This window comes from Panthera pardus, unplaced genomic scaffold (assembly GCF_024362965.1).
Source record: "Panthera pardus isolate Hobbes unplaced genomic scaffold, ASM2436296v1 HiC_scaffold_12, whole genome shotgun sequence".
Classification (NCBI taxonomy): Eukaryota; Metazoa; Chordata; class Mammalia; order Carnivora; family Felidae; genus Panthera; species Panthera pardus.
Window position 1 is genome coordinate 106,351,665 of NW_026526677.1, and position 20,593 is coordinate 106,372,257.

A 20,593-nucleotide genomic window follows, 5' to 3' on the forward strand; every position below is an offset into this window, starting at 1 on the left:
AACACAAAATTTCAGGGAGTTTAAGGGCAGGAAAAGCAATTACCAGAGTTGTAAAAAAAAAAAAAAAAAAAGAAGAAGAAAAAGATGGGAAAATAAATAATGAATCTAAGTTCCCCTTAGAAAACATTTTTTTTCAAGCAAAACGTAATTGCTCTAATGCTAAATGACTATGATAGAAACCACACGGATCACCATGTGATACTTAAATATTATAAGGAAAATAAGAAAACTGTCCTTTAAGACAAAAATTAGACAATATTTTCACAATGAAAGTTAGGCAAAAGGTTCTCAAAATTCTTAGAATTGGTCACTTGAAAAACTAATTCAGCAGTTTTGAGTTACTTACATAATTATAGGTTGGTTTTATTTGTGAAAAGCAAATACAATATTAAGTATTAGCATGTAACCAACAATTACATAGACTATTATACCAAAGGAAGCTGCCTTTCTTGATGGAAAAATGCAGAAAAATGTAAACTAAAATTATACAACATTGAAAAAGAACCCACCATTATTCCCTCTGATTTTAACCGAATGTCAAGAAGAAAACTGTGGGAGTTATAGAATAAAACCAACGAACCATCATAAAAAAGAAGACACAAGAATCTTTCAAAATGCAATATAAGAACGAATCCAGCCCTTCTCAAAAAAGTTTAGAACACTGTTGGTTAAAGAGACAATTTTCATAGGCAATAATGTGCCTGCCAGTAAGCTAACCTGAAAATAATGGTTATTGTAGTGGCTTTAAGGCATGTCTGCAAATTCTCTGACACCCCTCTCTTCAAGTGATGGGCCTGACTTAGTGCCTCATTTCTAATGAAGAGAACAGGCAGAAATGATGCTGTGTGACTTCCATAACTGGGTCACTGAAAGGATACAGCATCTACCTGGCACAGGAGCTCACTCTTACAGCGCAGGCTCTCAGAAACCAGCACCGTGCTGTGAGGAAGTCCAGATACTTTTCAATGAATCAGAATTCTGAAATATTATTTAGAAGGCAATAACTAGTTATCTTTGAAATGAAGCAGTTTACGGAGTGCTTAGTTTTGTCCACTTAATTACTGATATAAACAAGATATTCATAACTTCTCTAGTTTCAATCTGAACATATATGTTGGGTAAGAAGATGTGGGTTCTAGTACATACGTTCTAATTTGGTACATGGCCCTAGATAAGCCATCTAGGGGCTCTGTCTTTACCCACATCTAACAGGGAAAATATCTTTTTTTAACCTAACTTACAGGTAATTAAGGATAAAATTTATGTGAAAACATGTTGCTAAAGTTGCTAAACAAACCTAAGGTAAAATATGTAAGGTTTTATAATATTAACTACTTTTCTAATATTTGATTTGCTTTTTATAATTTAACCAAAATAAGGATTGCATACCTTTAGAACTACAAAATGCAGTAGTTATGTAAGGTCAATTAAAGTAGTAAAGCTAATCATCATAATAAACCCCTTCACCCATGTTCTCATTTCATTACATTAAGAAATAATAACTATAAAAATAGGTAGAATTTTGTGAAAATATTCCAATTTATTCTAGCTTAGGAGTTCTTGCCCACATCAATGGATTGCCTGGCATCGGCCACCACGTCAGGTACTCGAACGGTCATATTGTCCATAGACTTTGTCAAACAGATTTGGCAGCCCAACCGAGATCTGTGTAAGAGAGGGAGAGATGTGGTTTAGGGTCAAGTACAGATTATTCACAAGGCAGTGCAGCTGGTTGGATATTTTCTTACCCAAAGCAGTTAGAGATTCACTTACCTCTTAAATTCCCATTGCATCAAAAAGACATACCCAACCCTTTCAAAGCTAGAGGGTATAGAGGGTAGAACACAGACATGAGAAATGAAAAGCGAGGTGTTGCCAAAGCACTTTAATCTTCAGTTTCTGTCATCTACTACAACCACTGGTTTATGCTGAGAGGGCTGGCAAGCAGTGAAATGATCAGAAGGCACAACATTGGAGGAAAGAATAGAAGTTTCAGCAACACCAAGAGAACGACTGATCAATCCCCCGACAGTTAAAACCATATAGACTATAAAAGAAATCTACACTTTTTTTTAATGTTTAGTTATGTTTGAGAGAGAGAGAAAGAGAGAGAGACAGAGCATGAGCGGGGGAGGGGCAGAGAGAGCCGGGGGACACAGAATCCAAAGGAGGCTCAAGGCTCTGAGCTGTCAGCACAGAGACTGCTGTAGGGCTCGAACCCACGAACTGTTGAGATCATGACCTGAGCAGAAGTCAGACGCTTAAACAACTGAGCCCCACAGGCACCCCAAAGCTATACTTTTTAAAACAAGAAATTTGAGATAATGCGTAGACTTAAGTCATCAATTATGAGATGCATATTTTTTGCCACATTTTTGACATCCCTGAAATTGAGATGCATCTTACCATCATAGCCGTGCCAGGAGCTGTGTCACATCACAGCTATGAACTCAGCGACGATGTTTTATAGGTGTCTCTTCAACTGAGTTGTGGGAAAGATGGTAATGTGAATTTAATTACCACTCAAAATGAGTTCAAATGGATTATAAAAGTTAAGAATACAGAAACATACACAGCAGGACATAAATTTGATATTAGTAAAGCAAATATGTGTCATAAGAACGGTAATTCCATTTTTTTTAAATTTTTTTTTTTAACGTTTATTTATTTTTGAGACAGAGAGAGACAGAGCATGAACCGGTGAGGGTCAGAGAGAGGGAGACACAGAATATGAAACAGGCTCCAGGCTCTGAGCTGTCAGCACAGAGCCCGACGTGGGTCTTGAACACACGGACCGTGAGATCATGACCTGAGCCGAAGTCGGCCACTTAACCGACTGAGCCACCCAGGCGCCCCCGATAATTCCATTTTTTTTCAGGATTACTACCAATTTTATTTTATTTACATCTTACTTTTTTAACAGTGATGTACAAATCTATGCTTAGACAAATCTATGTCTAGCTCTTTTGAGATGCACAAAATGCTGAGTGATAACTGTGTACCGTATTTTAATCGGCAGTGCTTTTTGCTTTCTTAGAGGCACATAAAAATATTAGTCTTGCAGTCAGATTGTCTACAATTTGGTGGAATGTGGCATGCAGGTCTTTGTTTGGTTAACGCAGCCATCGAGCACTTAGTGAGCATCTGAAGGCACAGCACTAAATGTCAGTGAGTAAGCACAGAATAGCAACTCACTTCAATCTGTGTTGGACACTTTTACGTCCTAGGTACCAGGGCCGCAGTACAGAGGCAGCAGTGGGGTTAGAGCCAACCAACCAGCGGTCCAGGATCCAGCACTGAACGTGGCATGTTCACAGGCAACTTTCTTAACCCTGCCAGACATTAATTTCCTAGCCTAACCCTAAAGATGAATAATAAATGAGCTCCTCACAGGGCTGGTGTGGAAATGATTTACCAATACCAGTACTGAGGAATGTACTCTCAATCAAATAGAAGAGAGGAGACACATTTGCAGATAATGAACATGGGAGATTGTGACCAATACCACAGAGAGAGAAAGCCAAAAATTCTGAGAAGGAAGCACTTACTTCTGGCCAGGGGAGACGGTGTTAAGAACAGGCTTTAAGGATGGGGAGGAGGTAACGTTTAATAAAAGATAAAGGAGAAAGGCATTTGAGGCAAAGGTAACCAGGATTCAAGGCACATCTGAGGTGATACGGGTTCTTAGCTTGGCTCGGCTGCTATGCAAGGAGGGAGATGGGTTGGAACGGCCACTAGGCCACAGACAGCTCTGAACACCAACAGAAGAGCTTAGGTTTTAACCAGTGAGCAATGAGGGACCACTGGGAAGTTTTTGAGTAAGGGAGTAAATATAACCACAGGAAATCTTGATTTCTGATAGAAAAAAAAAATCCCCTTCTACCAATAATTCCTATTTGTTGACTGCAGACAGCCTTCGCGGTACTCAATTATGCATTTAGCTCTGTCTCCAAGAGAGAAAACGTGGCAAGCCAACTTAGACCAATTCCTCAGGGCTGTGGAGAGTCCTACCTAGAGAGACTGCTGGTGATTTCCTGCTGTTCATATAAAGAGAAGCTAATGCCAGTCTCCGGAGGCACTTTTAATTTAGTAAGAGAAACAGAGATGGAAAGAGCGGTCAGTGAAAAGGGGCAGAATACAATAAGTGCCGTGGAAGTGCAGGAACAGGAAGTGTGTGTTACGGGAACCCAGAGAGGGTTGGCCCTGGAAGACCGGGCAGTGGGGGCCTGTGGCTGTTTTCTCACTCCCTCCTTCCTCTACCCCCTTGTTCTAGGTCTCCCCAGCCTAGAAAGTGTCTGGTACCTGCAGACAAGGACAGATAGCGAGGCAGCCTTGATTTCACTATTAGTTGCATAAAATTCTGACACTGTGCCAACCCTGAAGGTATTTTCTCCAGTCACCTTTGCCATTTTTACCTGAAAATGCAAATACACTGGGGTATTGTATTTACTTTCCTCCTGAGGTTTGGTTTTCAATTCAGAGAAGCAGCTTGAAACGGTGCAAGATCAAGGGCTTTGGGGCCCAACATAACGGATTCAAATCAAGGCTGTGTTATTCTCTAGCTGCGGGGCCTTGAGAAAATCTCTGATAATTAATTAAACCTTGTTTTCCCCTATGAAATGGTGACGATACTGTCTAACCCTGAAGGTTAGAAATCGCCTCTGTAAAGTACCGAGGCATTATAGTAAGTATCTGGCATATAAATTGGTATTTTTATCATTACAGTGCTAAAAGCTATTTAATGAACGCTTTCCCCCCAGACCCTGTTCTGAAAAGTTCACAAACAACCCCACCAGGTAGGTACTAATATTATCCTCATCTCACAATTACAGAAACTGAGGCCTCTAGGCAAATTATCCCTGGAAATTGGTGGCAGCGAGCAATGACTATCATCAAATACAGATTCACAGATAATTCCTGAATTTCTCCTTCTATCGACCACTAATTCCACAAAGAGCTGGTGAGGCCCTATTGTGAATCGGACACTGGAGACACAGTGAAGAAACAGACACGGCACCAGCTCTCACACGAAAAGAGAGACAAGTAACCACTACGGTAAGGGCCAGATGAGCCCATGTGTCACCAGTGGGTCAATAATCGTGGGTAAGGACACCCTACAATAAACATTAAAACAGTGGTGTTTTAGCTTAAAAATTTAAGACATTTACAGAGCACTTAACTTTAAAATACATGTATGAACCAAAAGGCTGAATTTCCTTGTTCCTCTGTTTTGGAATCCTTTGTATATGGTACCCTAGAAACAGTTTCTGTCTATGGTACTAGGTTTGAACAAAATTATTTTCGTTCCAGATGTGTCCAAGTGTTTTATCACTGCTACCTGTGAGAAGCATCATACTCTCTCCCCACAACAGTCATTGAGTGTACTCTATGTGTCACTCTTCGTGGGGGACAAAAAAGGTGTTGACAGAGAATATGGCGCCTGAAGGTGTGAAGGGGGACAGGACGATGGCAGCCACAGCCCGCTCTGCTGTGAAGTCTACAGAGATACTGCTTTCCCGGCTTCTCCCGCCGGGTATCCGTCTCACTGCCACCATGGGAGAAATGAACCACAAATGGAATAAGGTGATTCTTCACCTCTAAATAAATACTAATGAGCTAAGCAATTTTGTATTAAGATGATCTACGTTAAGGAATTAACACAATTATGGTTATATAATACACAAATCAAGCTATTATGATCACTATTACTTCTAATTTTTTAAACAACTGTTTTTCATTAGGGTCGCCAAGTTATGGTTAGACACCAAGGCCAACCTGAATTAAGCCAGCCCTCATTATGTTGTCCTTTGAAACAGTAACTCAACTAGCTACCTCCTCTAACTCCAACCAAACGACGAGGTAATTTTTTTAAATAGATATTTTTTTAAAATATCACTTGGTATCACCTGTTACTATAAATCTGACTACCTTTGAGAGGAATTCCACCCGTTAATTAATTAACAAGAATAAGCTCTGAATAAATTACTATCAGGTACACTTAGAAACAGGACTATTCATTTTAATATAGTTGTTATTATACATTAAGTTTCTTTTAAAATTCTGTTCTTTGAAGTAGGTAAAACTTCCCATAATAATTTCACCCAATTTTCAAATCTGTCCTTCAAGAACACGTAAAAAGCATTAAATTGAATCCCAACTCATTAAATTGTGAAAAATATTAATCCCTGGAATAAAAAACAGACTAAAGTAGATTTATCAGAATCTAGAACTTGTATCTCCAATACCTTCAATTGTTTTTTTTTTTTAATTTTTTTTATTTTAACAAAATGGAAAGTTTCACAAGGGTGAAAACTGTAGAATAGTGAAAACAAAAAGAAATGTCACATATTTGATATTCAAAGTTCGTGTCTGTCATCTATCTATGCCAGGAGATCACTATTACATGCATGAGGCTGGTCTTAGGTAGATATGAACTACTAAAACCTTTATCTTCCCAGATTATCAGTACAGTTGAAGTCATCCTAAAATCTTACCTATCCGTTAGCCCGTATGCCAGATCGAGCATGTCATTCTCCTCATCGGTGACAGCATCTAACTTCTCAAATATGTGGTCTTCAAAGATGAGGTGACACGTAGAGCAGGCCAAGGTTCCTTCACATGCACCTATAAAGGCAACAGACATTGAAGACACTCTCCCCTCCATTACACAGAATTCAAATCTAGTTTTAATTAAAGTTAATTATTTCTAAATTTTAGAATCAACATTAGTATACAGACTTTGTTTCTGAATAATAATGAGTATTAGGGACTACCCTCCCCAACCCCTCTACCTCCCAATCCCCCTTATCCCCCTCTCTCCTCCCCCCCAATATAAAATCATTTTCACATATTGTTTCAAAAAGGTTATGGGTTACATGCCGTGAAGAGAAACACAAAAATACATGATCCTGATATCAAAGAGCTTATAAGTTAATAAACTCAGACATGCATGCATATACCAATATGCATTTTTAAACTTACATGGGAATAATTTTTATGATAGCTATATAAGTTATTTACCTTTATTCTGGAGAGCTCAACACAATTTATGAAGCCTTGTGGTATATGAGAAGATTTAGAAAGCAACCAAACATATGCCTATATCAAATTAAATACTCTTCTCTATCTCTCCCCGTAATTGAGAGAGAATCAAACAAGTCATTTTAAGAGCCATTCGTTTTTAAATAATAAGATAAGAATATTTCTCTTGTTCCATTTCTTTTAATTTTTTTTTTTAATGTTTATTTTTGAGAGGCAGAGACAGAGCACATGTGGGGGAGGGGCAGAGAGAGAGGGAGACACAGAATCTGAAGCAGGCTCCAGGCTCTGAGCTGTCAGCACAGAGCCCAACACGGGGCTTGAACCCACAAACCATGAGATCATGACCTGAGCCAAAGTCTGACGTCCAACCAACTGAGCCACCCAGGCGCCCCTTTTTAAAATAATTTTTAAAGCCTTTACACAACTTTAAAGATTATAGAGTCCTAGGAGTAACTTACTTGGATTTAGATTTGGTTTTGGTCAATCAACAGTACATTAAATACAGAACTATTATCAATAACTAGTAACCTTCTTAATTTTCCTTGAATGAATTAATCATTTTAATAAGAGTTATTCCCTTATAATTTAAACATTTGTTAATCACACTTTATTATCTAAAAAATTTAACAGAGGAATGAGAAACTTCCTTAAGTGTTCATTTTTACTAAATCTAATTCAAAGCAGTAACGGGATTAAGAGAAGAGAGAGCACAAATTATGGAAAGAGCCTAAATGTCCATCAGCTGATGAATGGATAAGTTGTGGTTTATATATACAATGGAATACTACTTGGCAATGAGAAAGAATGAAATCTGGCCATTTGCAGCAACATGGATGGAAGTGGAAGGTATTATGCAAATGAATTAAGTCAGGCAGAGAAAGACAGATACCATATGTTTTCCCTGTTATGTGGATCCTGAGAAACTTAACAGAAGTCCATGGGGGAGTGGGAGGGGGAAGAGGGAAAAAAAAAGTTAGAGAGGGAGGGAGGCAAACCATAAGAGACTTAAAAAGTGAGAATAAACTGAGGGTTGATGGGAGGTGGGAGGGAGGGAAAAGTGGGTGATGGGCACTGAGGACAGCACCTGTTGGGATGAGCACTGGGTGTTGTATGGAAACCAATGTGACAGTAAATTTCATATTAAAAAAAAAGAGAGAAGAGAGAGCATTCAGTGGAGCATAGGAGTTACAGGTGAGTTCTGGAGCCAGACTGTCAGGCTTCAATCCTACCTACACTTTGTACTAATGGCATCACCTTGAGCTACTTTAACAGCCCCCGTGCCTCAGTTTCCTCAGCAGTAACTATACCAACCTCACTCGGAGGTTGCAAGAATTACATGAGTGTTTACTTAACATGTGTATTTGTAACCATGACTGGTAGGTAGTAAGCCCGATACAATTGCATTATTGTTGTTGTTATTATTATCCACATATTAACATTATTATGTATTAATACTCTTATTTGGAAGTTACAAAGAATCGTAAAGTAATTCTACTTTCTTTTTAAATACAACAGGAAATAAACCCAAGAAATTAAATCAATAGCCTAGAGGTTATATTGCTAGTTAAGAGAGAGTCAACAGCTTCAGCTGAGTTTCCCAATGTCGAAGATAACTAGTTCCTACCACTCCATAATTTAAGTCACCTTACCTAAATATTAAATATACATAAATATATTTATATACAAATGTATATATATATATATATATATATATATATACATACATACACACACACACACACACACACACAAGTATATACACACAGCAATCAGTTATTTGAACAATAGCTTCCTATTCTATTTTTGTGTAAATTTGAAACATTTCACACAAAAAAGTAAATGGATATATTTTACTTAAAAGGGAGGGGGGCTTCATATATACATCTCAAGTTCAAAAAGTCCTGTGTTAAAAGGAAAATTGCTGTAATGGGACCCTGAAGACTTAAGCACACTGTCTCCTGTGTCCCAGGCAAGTCTCACAAGGGCCTCAGTTTTTTTCTCATCTGTATAATGATTGAGGTAGATGATCTCTAAGGGCCTTGTGCCTCCAATATTTTATGACTCCACAGAGAAGAATTACAATTCTTTTTTTTTTTTATTTTTTTTCATGTTTTTTAAAGTTATTTTTGAAGGAGAGAGACAGAGCATGAGCGGGAGAGGAGCAGAGAGAGAGGGACACACAGAATCTGTAGCAGGCTCCAGGCTCTGAGCTGTCAGCACAGAGCCTGATGCGGGGCTTGAACCCACAAACTGTGAGATCACGGCCTGGGTCAAAGTCGGACGCTTAACCGACTGAGCCACCCAGCCGCCCCGAGAAGAATTATAATTCTTAATGGGCTTGTTCACTAGTATCCAATAAACATACACTAAATCTTGATCCCTATTTTCATCTCATCAATACCCCATCCAAACTCGAAACTAAAATGGCACATCCCTCCAGAGATACTGTAGGACAAAAATCGGGAAAGCCGGCCTCCTTGGGTCTTTAAAATGTACGTCAAACAATCCTTACAAAGTATTTCAAACAACTCTCTTAATTTAAAGAGCTTATCCTTGCCTTCAGAGTTTTGCTATTGAGAAAACCGAATCCTGACAACTGTGGGCCGTGTGTGACAGAAGACGCGAGGAAGAGAACCCTCGCTTCCAGGCAGGATGGGGTGTGCGGGAGCTGCACAAGCAGGAGACCAAGCCTGGAGGGTCTCCCATGCTCTTCTCAGGAGCAGAACTTGTTCCATAGGCCCATTATTTTCTACCTTGTTTCCAGACATGCTGGGTGGGTAACTGACACACGCAGGCAAACGACCATCTCTCAGGTTGGGCTGCCACAGTGATGGGAGTGGCTGGGGGGGTGGGTACGGACACCCATCACTCCTCCTCTCCTTTCCCAGATCCAGCCCCTGCAGAGGTGGTGGTCCCAGGCCTCTGCTGTAGGCTACAGGAAGCAGCTGAAGGATTTTGAGCAGGACGTGATATGGCATGTTTTACCTTGGACAGATCTCACTGGTGGTTGTGTGGAGAGGATGGATTCGAGATGAGTAAGACAGAAGCAAAAACCATGAGATTTGTCCAGGGGGAAGGGTAAAATGATGGAAGGAAGCAGAGACAGCCAAGGAGAGACCCCCTCCGAGAAAGACAGTCAAAATAAGAACGTCCCCAATGGTAGAGAGCGAACCAGAAAAGTGCAATATGAGAAAGGCCCAGGGAAGACGACAGTGCGTACAACATGGTCTCAATCATCTTGGAATGGAGACAAAAGGTCGTCACATGCCCAATAAATCCCTCTGGAAAAATTTAGGACAGTCTTTTTTGCACCCCCTGGTCAGATGAAATGAAGAGTTACCATCCATGTTCCAGCTCTCCGTGTGCTTTCACCTCCCTTCCCTAGGAAACCTCAATTCTTTTAACCTTCTCTTGAAGGTTTTATTTTCATTCTCTACTCTAATTTCCATTGTCTTCTCAGGAAACCTGCCAACTGTTTCCACATCTTGCTTACGTTGCCAAGCTCAGAGATGAAGAGGATTCTAATAGGGATGTGACAAACGTCAAGTATAATATACAGAAGGTTAACTTTTGGTCCGTACAAGTTAAGCTCCTATTATACATTCTAGTCCTGTATTTACTCTGGAAACGGATGTACTACATTCAGGATCACCCTTTATTTTATGGTCCCTTTCAAACTTTGTCTGCCATAAGATGTCAAAAGGTATGCTTTTCTTATTCTTTGTAATAGGAAGAATTCAAATACAATAGAATGTCTCAGAATGAGATCAATTCAGCCTGTGTAAGATGGCTAACATTATACCAGAAAAACATAATAGTCATATTTTGGTACCAGTGTCACTTTAGAAAAAAATCTGCAACAAAGATTTCTAAGACCTCATGAATCACACTTATTAGAAGAAACTGTCTTACAAACCCCCCAAGATAATAAGACAATTTGAGTGGTACTTTTTTTTTGAGATTTAACCTAAAATTTTTCTAAAAATTTTTTCTAAAAAAAAAAAATCAGGAAGGCTTTTAGAAAATAGTGAAGACAGGTCTCTGAAAAAAGTACTTAGGAGGAAAAAATACATTTTTTCAAAGAGCCTAAAACTGTGAGAAGAACAAGAGGCTATTTCAGAAAAGAAGTTACTCCTTTTTTTTCGTTTTTCATCTCATAAAACATTATTTCATGATGGCTATTTCCTCCTGGTCTTATAGTTCAAGATTGCCCCCCAATTAGCAAGCACCTGACTGGATGTAGTTCTGTGTATTTTAACACCTGTATACGTTTGTGCGACCACCACCACAATCAATACAGAACAATTTCATCACCCCCAAAATTCCCTTGGGCTGTTTCTTTGGAATCACACCCTCCCCCATCCCTAACCCCCGGCAACCATGGATCTGGTCTCCATCCTATAGTGTAGTCATTTAAGAACGTCACATAAATATAACCATACCATACGCAACCTTTTGAAACGGGCTTCTTTCACTCAGCAGAATGCCTACAAGATTCATCCAAGTTGTCATGTGCAGATGTCCACAATTCATTCCTATTAACTGCGGACAAATATTCCACTGTGTGGATGAAGTAGTTTGTTTCCAGCAGGTATGTTGTGGTATTGCATTGTGGTTTTCAGTTGAATTTTCTCCAAAAATTGAAGATGTTGGATATCTGGGGGTTTGTTTGGGGGTGATGGGTGGATTTCCATCACTTTTTCCAAAGCCATGTGGGAGAATGGCATCATTTTGTCTCTTATACCACTAAGAGAAAGCTTCAAACGGCCCAGAGTTGTATGTATGTGCAAGTTCAAGTCCAGATGCCCATGAATATATTTTTATGTGCTTATTTGTCATCTCTATATTCTCTTTGGTGAAGTGCCTGTTCATATCTGTTACCATTTTTTAATTGGGTTGTTTGCTCTTTAGTGTTGAGTTTTGAGAGTTCCCTACATATTAGCGATACTAGACCTTAACTGGACATGTGATTTGCAAGTATTTTCTCATACTCTAGCTTGTCTTTTCATTCTCTTGACTGTGTCATTGGCAGAGTAAGAATTTTTAATTTTGATGAATTCCAATTCATATATTTTTTTCTTTAGATTGTGCTTTTAGCATCCTATGTAAGAACTCTTTGCCTACTCTAGGTCCCAAAGATTTTCTCTGATGCTTTCTTTTAGGAGTGTCATAGTTTAACTTTTACATTTAGATCTCAATCAATTTTAAGTTGATTTTTGTATAAAGTGTGCAGTTTAGGTCAAGATTCCTTTTTATTTTCCATATGGATGTCCAATTGTTCCAACATTATACCCTTTGTTGAAAAGAGTAAGTATCCTTCCTTCATTAGTTGCCTTTGTACCTTGGCTATAACCAAGAAGTTAAAATAATCCAAATATCCACGAAGGGACGAAACTGTAAACAAAATGTAGTATATCCATAAAATGGAATATTATTTGGCCATAAAAATGAAGTACTAATATATGCTACAACATAGATTAACCTTAAAAATATACTAAATGGGGGGCACCTGGGTGGTGCACTCAGTTGAACGTCCGACTTTGGCTCCGGTCTTGATCTCGTGGTCTGCTGGTTCAAGACACATGTTGGGCTCTGTACTGACAACTCGGAGCCTGGAGCCTGCTTTGGATTCTGTGTCTCCCTCTCTCTCTGTCCTTCCCTGGCTTGCACGTGCACTTTCTCTCTCAAAAATAAATAAACATTAAAATTTGTTTAATATACTAAACGGAAGAAGTCAGTTACAAAAGACGACTTATAATATGATTCCATTTACATGTAGTATCCAGAATAGGCAAATCTACAGATATAAAAAGTAAATACATAATTGTATAGGGGGAGGGAAATGTGGGGTTGGGGAGTGATGGCTAAACGGTATAGAATTTCCATTTGGAGTAATGGAAGTGTTTTAAAATTAACTGTGGTGAGGGAGTGACATCAGCAAGACGGACAATAAAGACGTGTCCCTATCATATCCCAGCTTCACAGCGATAACTTGGCACCCACCCACAATGTGGTGAGAGCTGTGGGATACAGGCAGGAGGCTGAAACTTTGGTGTGGCCCAAGAATGAGGAGAGCCATTTTGAGAAAATGCTGCCAAACAGGCCTACTTCCCTCTTGCCTCATCCAGAGTACTGAGTTTGAGCTGAACAAATAGGTGTCAGTGAGTGGCTAGTAGACAGCAGCCAGGGCTCACAATATATCAAAGAGACGTGAGTCTTACTAACCATGTCATGTGCTCTAGTAGAAGGCCCTCCCATGAGCACTGGGAATGCCTCACCCACAGATTCAGCCAGCCAGCCCAAATATACCCCAAGCACTCCACACATCTCACCCATACATCCCCCTTCTGAGCCGGTGGCCAACTCCCCATGCACACTCCCAAGGGAAGCAATGCTGAGCTTATGTAGATGACTAGTAAGAATGTGCACCAACCTATGGGCCTGGGAGAGACTGCCCTTGGAAAAGTAAAAGGAAGGTTGTCAGTACACAACCTGGCTCTGCAGAATACAGAGAAGACATATAAGCTTCAGAACCTGCCACAAGAGGAAGCAAGAGTACAACAGGTGAATCCACTGAAGGCCAGAGAAAGCCTCAGAATCCCTAGCAGGGCTGACAAAAAGTATTTCCCTCCCCAAATCAGTCAGTGGAGACTGGAGGAGATGACTGCTACTACAAATGTGAAAACAGCATCATGAGACTTCAAGGCACATGAAAAATGAAGGAAACATGACACCACTGAGAGAACACAATAATCTTCCAGTAACCGACACCAAAGACATGAAGATCTGCTGTTTACCTGATAAAGAATTCCAAATAGGGCTTTTAAGGAAACTCAATGAGCTCCAAAAAAAGAAAAAAAGAAAAAAAAAAAAACACAGAAAGATAATTCAACGAAATCAGGAGGAAAAATGCATGAACAAAATGGTAAGTTTAACAAAGAGTTTTGAAATCATAAAAGAGAACCAAATAGAACTTTTGGAGCTGAATAATGCAATGAATGAAATGGAAAATGTAAGCAAGACCATCAACAACAGAATGGACCAGGCAGAAGAAAGAATCTGTGAATCAGAAGATAGGATCTTTGAAACTATTCAGTCAGAGAAAAAGAAAAAAGAATGGAAAAGAGTAAGAAAGCCTATGTGATCTACTGGTGTTTTGACGATCAAAACAAACAATCCATGAATTACTGGAGTGCCAGACAGAGAAGAGAGGGAGAAGACACCAAAAAGCTTATTTAAAGAAATAAGAAAGGGGCGCCTGGGTGGCTCAGTCGGTTGAGCGTCTGACTTCGGCTCAGGTCATGATCTCACGGTCCATGAGTTCAAGCCCCGCGTCGGGCTCTCTGCTGACAGCTCAGAGCCTGGAGCCTGTTTCAGATTCTGTGTCTCCCTCTCTCTCTGGCCCTCCCCTGTTCATGCTCTGTCTCTCTCTGTCTCAAAAATAAATAAACATTTAAAAAAAAAAAGAAAGAAATAAGAAAGGCTGAGAATTTCCAAAATCTGGGAGAGATTTAGACATGCAAATTCATGAAGTTCATAGGTCCCCAAACAAACTCAACTTGAAAAGATGTTCTTCGAGACACATTACAATAAAACTGCCAAAGATCAAAGACAGAGAAGGAATCTTAAAAGCAGCAAGAAAAAAGCAGCTTGTAATTTACAAGGGAATCCCCATAAAGCTATCACCTGCATTTCTCAGCAGAAACCTTAGAGGCCAGGAGACACTGAAATTACGTACAAAACATGCTGACAGGAAAAACACCAACAAAAAAAACTCTGACAAAGCTGTCCTTCAGAAATGAAAGAGACACAAAGACTTTCCCAGACAAATGAAAGGTGAGGAAGTTATTCACCACTAGACCTGCTTTATAAGAAGTGATAAAAAGGATTCTTGAAGTTAAAATGAAAAGAAGTGGGACACCTGGCTGGCTCAGTAAGAAGAGCATGTGACTCTTGATATCAGGGTCATGAGTTCAAGCCCCACAATGGGGTGTAGACAGTACTAAATAAAATAAAATAAAATAAAATAAAATAAAATAAAATAAAATAAAATGAATGGATGTTAATTAGTAACATGGAAATGTACAACACACTGGTAAAAGTAAGAATGCAGTCACATTTAGAATATTCTAATACTGTAATATGGTGGGGTATTCACCACTTAACTCCAGTATAAAGATTAAAGGACAAAAGTATAAAAATAACTATAGCTACAACAATTTGTTAATAAATATATAATATAAAGTGATTAATCAAAAACTGAAAGGGGGAAGTAAAAAGGTAGTTTTGTGGCATGTGATCAAAGTTAAGTTGTTATCAGAATAAAACAGACAGTAATTATCTATAGATGTTTTATATAAGTTTCATGGTAGCCACAAAGCAAAAACCTCAGCAGATACACAAAGGATTAAGGGAATCAAAGATACCACTATATAAAATCATCAATTTACAGAGGAATACAGCAAGAAAGGAATACAAGAATATGGGAGCTACAAAACAGCCAGAAAATAATGAATAAGATGGCACTGGTAAGTCCTTACCTATCATAATTACACTAAATGTAAATAGATTATATTCTCCATTCAAAAGGAATAGAGTGGCTGAATGGATAAAAAACAAGACCCAACTATATGCCACCTACAAGAGACTCACTGCAGCTTCAAGGACACAAAAGCTTAAAGTGAAAGGTTAGAAAAAGATACCGCATGCAAGTGGAAACCAAAACAGAGTTCGATATCAGACTTAATTCATATCAGACTTAATTCAAAAGCTGTAATAAGAGAAAAAGAAGGCACTTATGATAATGATAAAGGAGTCAACTCATCAGGAAGATGTAACAAATTTAAAAATATATTCACCCAACATGGGAACACCCAAATATATTAGGTAAAGACTAACAAATCTAAAGGGAAAAACAACAATAGTAGGGGACTTCAATACCCCAATTTCAACAGTGGATAGATCATCCAGGCAGAAAACCAACTGGGAAATATTAGGCTTTAACTATGCTTTGGATCAAATGGACCTAATAGACATTCCACCCAACAGCACCAGAATATATAATCTTCTCAAATGCACACAAAATATTCTCCAAGATAGGTCCTATGTTAGGTCATAAAACAAGTCTTAAAAATTCAAGAAGACTGAAATCATACCAAGTATCTCTTCCAACCACAACAATATGAAACTAGAAACCAATAACAGGAGAGAAACTATAAAGTTCACAAATATGTGGAAACTAATAATACACTCCTGAACAACCAATTGTCCAAAGAAGAAATCAAAAGATAAAAATAGTAATAACAATAATCATGAAACAAACAAAAATGGAAACACGACAACTCAAAATTTATGGACTACAACAAAAGCAGTTCTAAGAAGGAAGTATATAATGATAAATGGCTACATTAAGAAAAAAGAGAGATCTCAAACTTTAAACCTCAAGAAACTAGAAAAAGAAGAAAAAACTAAGCCCAAGGTTAGCAAAAGGAAGGAAATAACAATGAACAGAACATAAATGAAAGAGACCAGAAAATAATAAAAAAGATGAATGAAACTAAGAGTTGTTTTTTTGAAAACATAAAACTAACAAAAACCTTCTGCTAGACTAATAAAGAAGACTCAAAAATATACATATCAGATTAAAGAAGAGATATTACAACAGCCACCACTCAAGTACAAAGGATCATAAGAGACTACTATGAAACAATTATATACCAACAAATTGGACAACCTAAGATAAATGGACAAATTCCTAGAAACATACAACCTACCAAGACTGAATCATGAAGAAAGAGAAAAGCTGAGCAGACCAATATGAGTAAAACGATTAAATGAGAAATCAAAACCTCCCAACAAAGAAAAGTCCAGGACCAAATGGTTTGGTAAATTCTACCAAACATTTAAAAAAGAATTAATGCCAATTCTTCTCAAACTCTTCTGAAAAACTAAAGAGAAAGGAATATTCCCAAACTTATTTTATGAGGCCAAAATTAACCTGATACCAAAGCCAGATAAGGACACTACCAGAGAAGTTAACAACAAGCCAATATCTTTGATGAAAATAGATGTAAAAATTCTCAACAAAATATTAGCAAAATATTCAACAGCACATTAAAAGGATCATACACCATGATGAAGTGGAATTTATTCGTGGGATGTAAGGATGGTTCAACATATGCAAATAAACCAATGTGATACACCACATTAATAGAGAGAAAGTTAAAAATCATATGATCAACACAACAGATGCAGAAAAAGAATGACAAACTTCAACACCCATTTCTGATAAAAACTCTCAACAAGTTTACAATATAGAGGAACATACCTCAACATAGTAAAGGCTACATATGACAAGCCCACAACTAATTGTTAAACGTTGAAAGCTTTTCCTCTAGTATCAGGAACAAGATAATAAATCAATGAGAAGAACTGACATCTTTACTACGTTAAGTCTTCCAATCCACAAACAAAGTAAGCTTCTCCACTACTTTGGTCTTTCTTTCCTCAGAGTATTATAATTTTCAAAAGATAGATCCTATACATATTTTGTTAGATTTAAACCTCAAAATGACAATTTGGGTGGGAATGCAAGCTGGTGCAGCCGCTCTGGAAAACAGGATGGAGGTTCCTCAAAAAACTAAAAATAGAACTACCCTACAACCCAGCAATTGCACTATTAGGCATTTATCCATGGGATACAGGTGTGCGGTTTCGAAGGGACACCTGGGCCCCTCTCATGTTTATAGCAGCACTATCAACAAGAGCCAAAGTATGGAAAGAGCCCAAATGTCCATCGATGGATGAATGGGTAAAGAAGATGTGGTACATATATACAATGGAGTATTACTCGGCAATCAAAAAGAATGAAATCTTGCCATTTGCAACTACGTGGATGGAACTGGAGGGTATTATGCTAAGTGAAATAACTCAGAGAAAGACAAATATCATATGAATTCACTCATATGAGGACTTTAAGAGACAAAACAGATGAACATAAGGGAAGGGAAACAAAAATAATATAAAAACAGGGAGAGGGACAAAACAGAAGAGACTCATAAATATGGAGAACAAACTGAGGGCTACTGGAGGGGCTGTGGGAGGGGAGATGGGCTAAATGGGTAAGAGGCATTAAGGAATCTACTACTGAAATCATTGTTTCACTATATGCTAATTTGGATATAAATTTTAAAAAATAAAAAATAAAATTTTAAAAATGTCAATTTGGGGACCTATTGTAAATGTTCTTTAAAAAAATTTTCAGTTTCCAGGTGTTCATTGCTACTATATAGAAATACAATGGATTTTTGTGTGTTCATCTTGTATCCAGGGACTTTGCCAAATAAACTCACTTATTAGTTCTAAGATTTTTTTGCACATTCCTTGTGATTTTTTTAATGTAAACAACAATCATTGTCAAAACCAGACAGTTTTATTTCTTCCTTTTCAATCCATATGCCTTTTTAATTTTTCTTTTTTTTTTTTTCCACCTTAATACACAGGCTAAGACTTCCGGCATGACATTAAACAGGAATGGTGAGGCTAGTCACCTTTGCCTTTTTCCTGATCTTAGGGGACAGGCATTCCATCTTTCACCATTACACAGGATGTTAGTTGTAGGTTTTTTTGTCGATGCCCGTTATCAGCACCTGATTTTGCACAACCAGAGCCTACTTGTTTTCAGTTAAAACACGGAAGCTACTCACATCCTTAATGAAGATTCCCGTAGCTCCCAACTCCACTAGAGTCACAACCCAAACTGCCAAAGGCTATGGGCAGGAACAAAGTAGATGACAATCCTATTGGGCCTCATCTTCTAACTCCTCTTTAAGCATCATGGCATTCCCAGGCTCCATTCCTCCATGAAATCATCTGTATTGAAAATCAGCTGTGCATGTGTTCCCACTACCAGAATGGGGTACAAAGTGGAGAAAGGAGTCTCTAAAGTGAATGTGTGTGGTATGGTGTGTGTGTGTGTGTGTGTGTGTGTGTGTGTGTGTGTGTGTGTGTCTGTGTAGTAGATAGATCCAGGGAGTTAAGTATGTTTTCTTGATCCAGAGTTAGAAATTGCAATGCATAATTTTCTCATAGAAACCAGGCTGTAAATGGTGATTAAGTTAGTTATGAAGAAACAGGTTCTGTGGGTTGGCTTGGAAATTGAGCCACCATGTATATTATTTTCATGGAAAAACAGATCCTAAATGCGAAGCAGTTAACCTGAAAATGGATCTGGGGAACAAAACACTATTCATAAAATGGGGAACAACTATCACGTCTTAATCTTATCACACACACGGGGACCAAGTCTACAAAACAAAGGCTGGAAGGCAACCTATAAAAGGATAAAGGATACAAAAGTAACAACAACTACAGCACCTTCAATCTAAAAGTGATAGCTGATGAGAATATGGGTGCACTAATATAATGACACATGGAAAGAGATGGGACTGAAAGGGCAAAAGTTATGTGACACGCTCATATACAACCCCACAGTAATATCAATGGCTGTCAGCTTTTAGTGTCTTTATAAGTGGTTGGTTATATAAATTAATGGAGGAAATGTGTGTATGTGTGTGCATATAAATATGTATGTATATGTTATCTGTATTTTTTCTTTTTTTCTTTTAGAGAGAAAATGCAGGGGAGAGAGGGAGAGAGAGTGAGAGAGGGAGGGAGGGAGGGAGACAGAGAGAGAGAGAGAGAGAGAGGGAATGAATCTCAAGAGAGAATGAATGCTCAGCATGGAGCCCAACGCGGGGCTCAATCTCATAACCCTGGGATCATGACCTAAGCCAAAATTAAGAGTCAGACGCTCAACCAACAGGGCCACCCAGGTACCCCATCTATACTCTTATATAGATATAGATATAGATTAGATATAGATATAGATATATACACACATATACATGTAAGCATAAAATGATCACACTTTATGAGGGACATATTCTCAAAGGTTTTGGAAATTGTTGGTCTCATAATTCAAGAGTTATTTTCCTGATGAACCAAAAGGTAAAATAGGGAGATGGGTTCTAATTGTTCATAAATCTATAATATTCTTATCACATTTTTGTGTTAAAATATACTTAGGTAGAACAAACTTTTGAAATAAGATTTTTTTACATTCCTATGTCCACCTTTCAAATAATCAAAAATACTTAGTGGAGGGGCGCCTGGGTGGCGCAGTCGGTTAAGCGTCCGACTTCAGCCAGGTCAGGATCTCGCGGTCCGTGAGTTCGAGCCCCGCGTCAGGCTCTGGGCTGATGGCTCGGAGCCTGGAGCCTGTTTCCGATTCTGTGTCTCCCTCTCTCTCTGCCCCTCCCCCGTTCATGCTCTGTCTCTCTCTGTCCCAAAAATAAATAAAAAACGTTGAAAAAAAAAAATTAAAAAAAAAATACTTAGTGGAGACAATAATTGGACTTAGAGACACATTACAGCCACACCATATCCATCGTTCTTGCCTGGTTATGCAATAATTTTCCTGAAGTTAAAGGTATGTATGCTTTAGTGCTGCTTTTATTTTGTCAGCTCTCTAACAATTAAGAATTCTCCTAAA

General features: G+C 38.4%; 1 protein-coding gene across 1 annotated transcript in view; it reads right to left on the minus strand.

The window, feature by feature from the left end:
* Positions 1–331: 331 nt before the first annotated feature.
* Positions 332–20,593, minus strand: part of FDX1 (ferredoxin 1) — a 37,178-nt gene continuing 16,916 nt past the window's right edge. The window contains exons 3-4 of the mRNA XM_053900528.1: positions 6,495–6,624; positions 332–1,665 (exon numbers count right to left, since the gene is read on the minus strand). Coding sequence (XP_053756503.1) covers positions 1,551–1,665; positions 6,495–6,624 — 245 coding nt within the window. The 3' untranslated portion in view covers positions 332–1,550. The remainder of the gene's footprint in view (positions 1,666–6,494; positions 6,625–20,593) is intronic.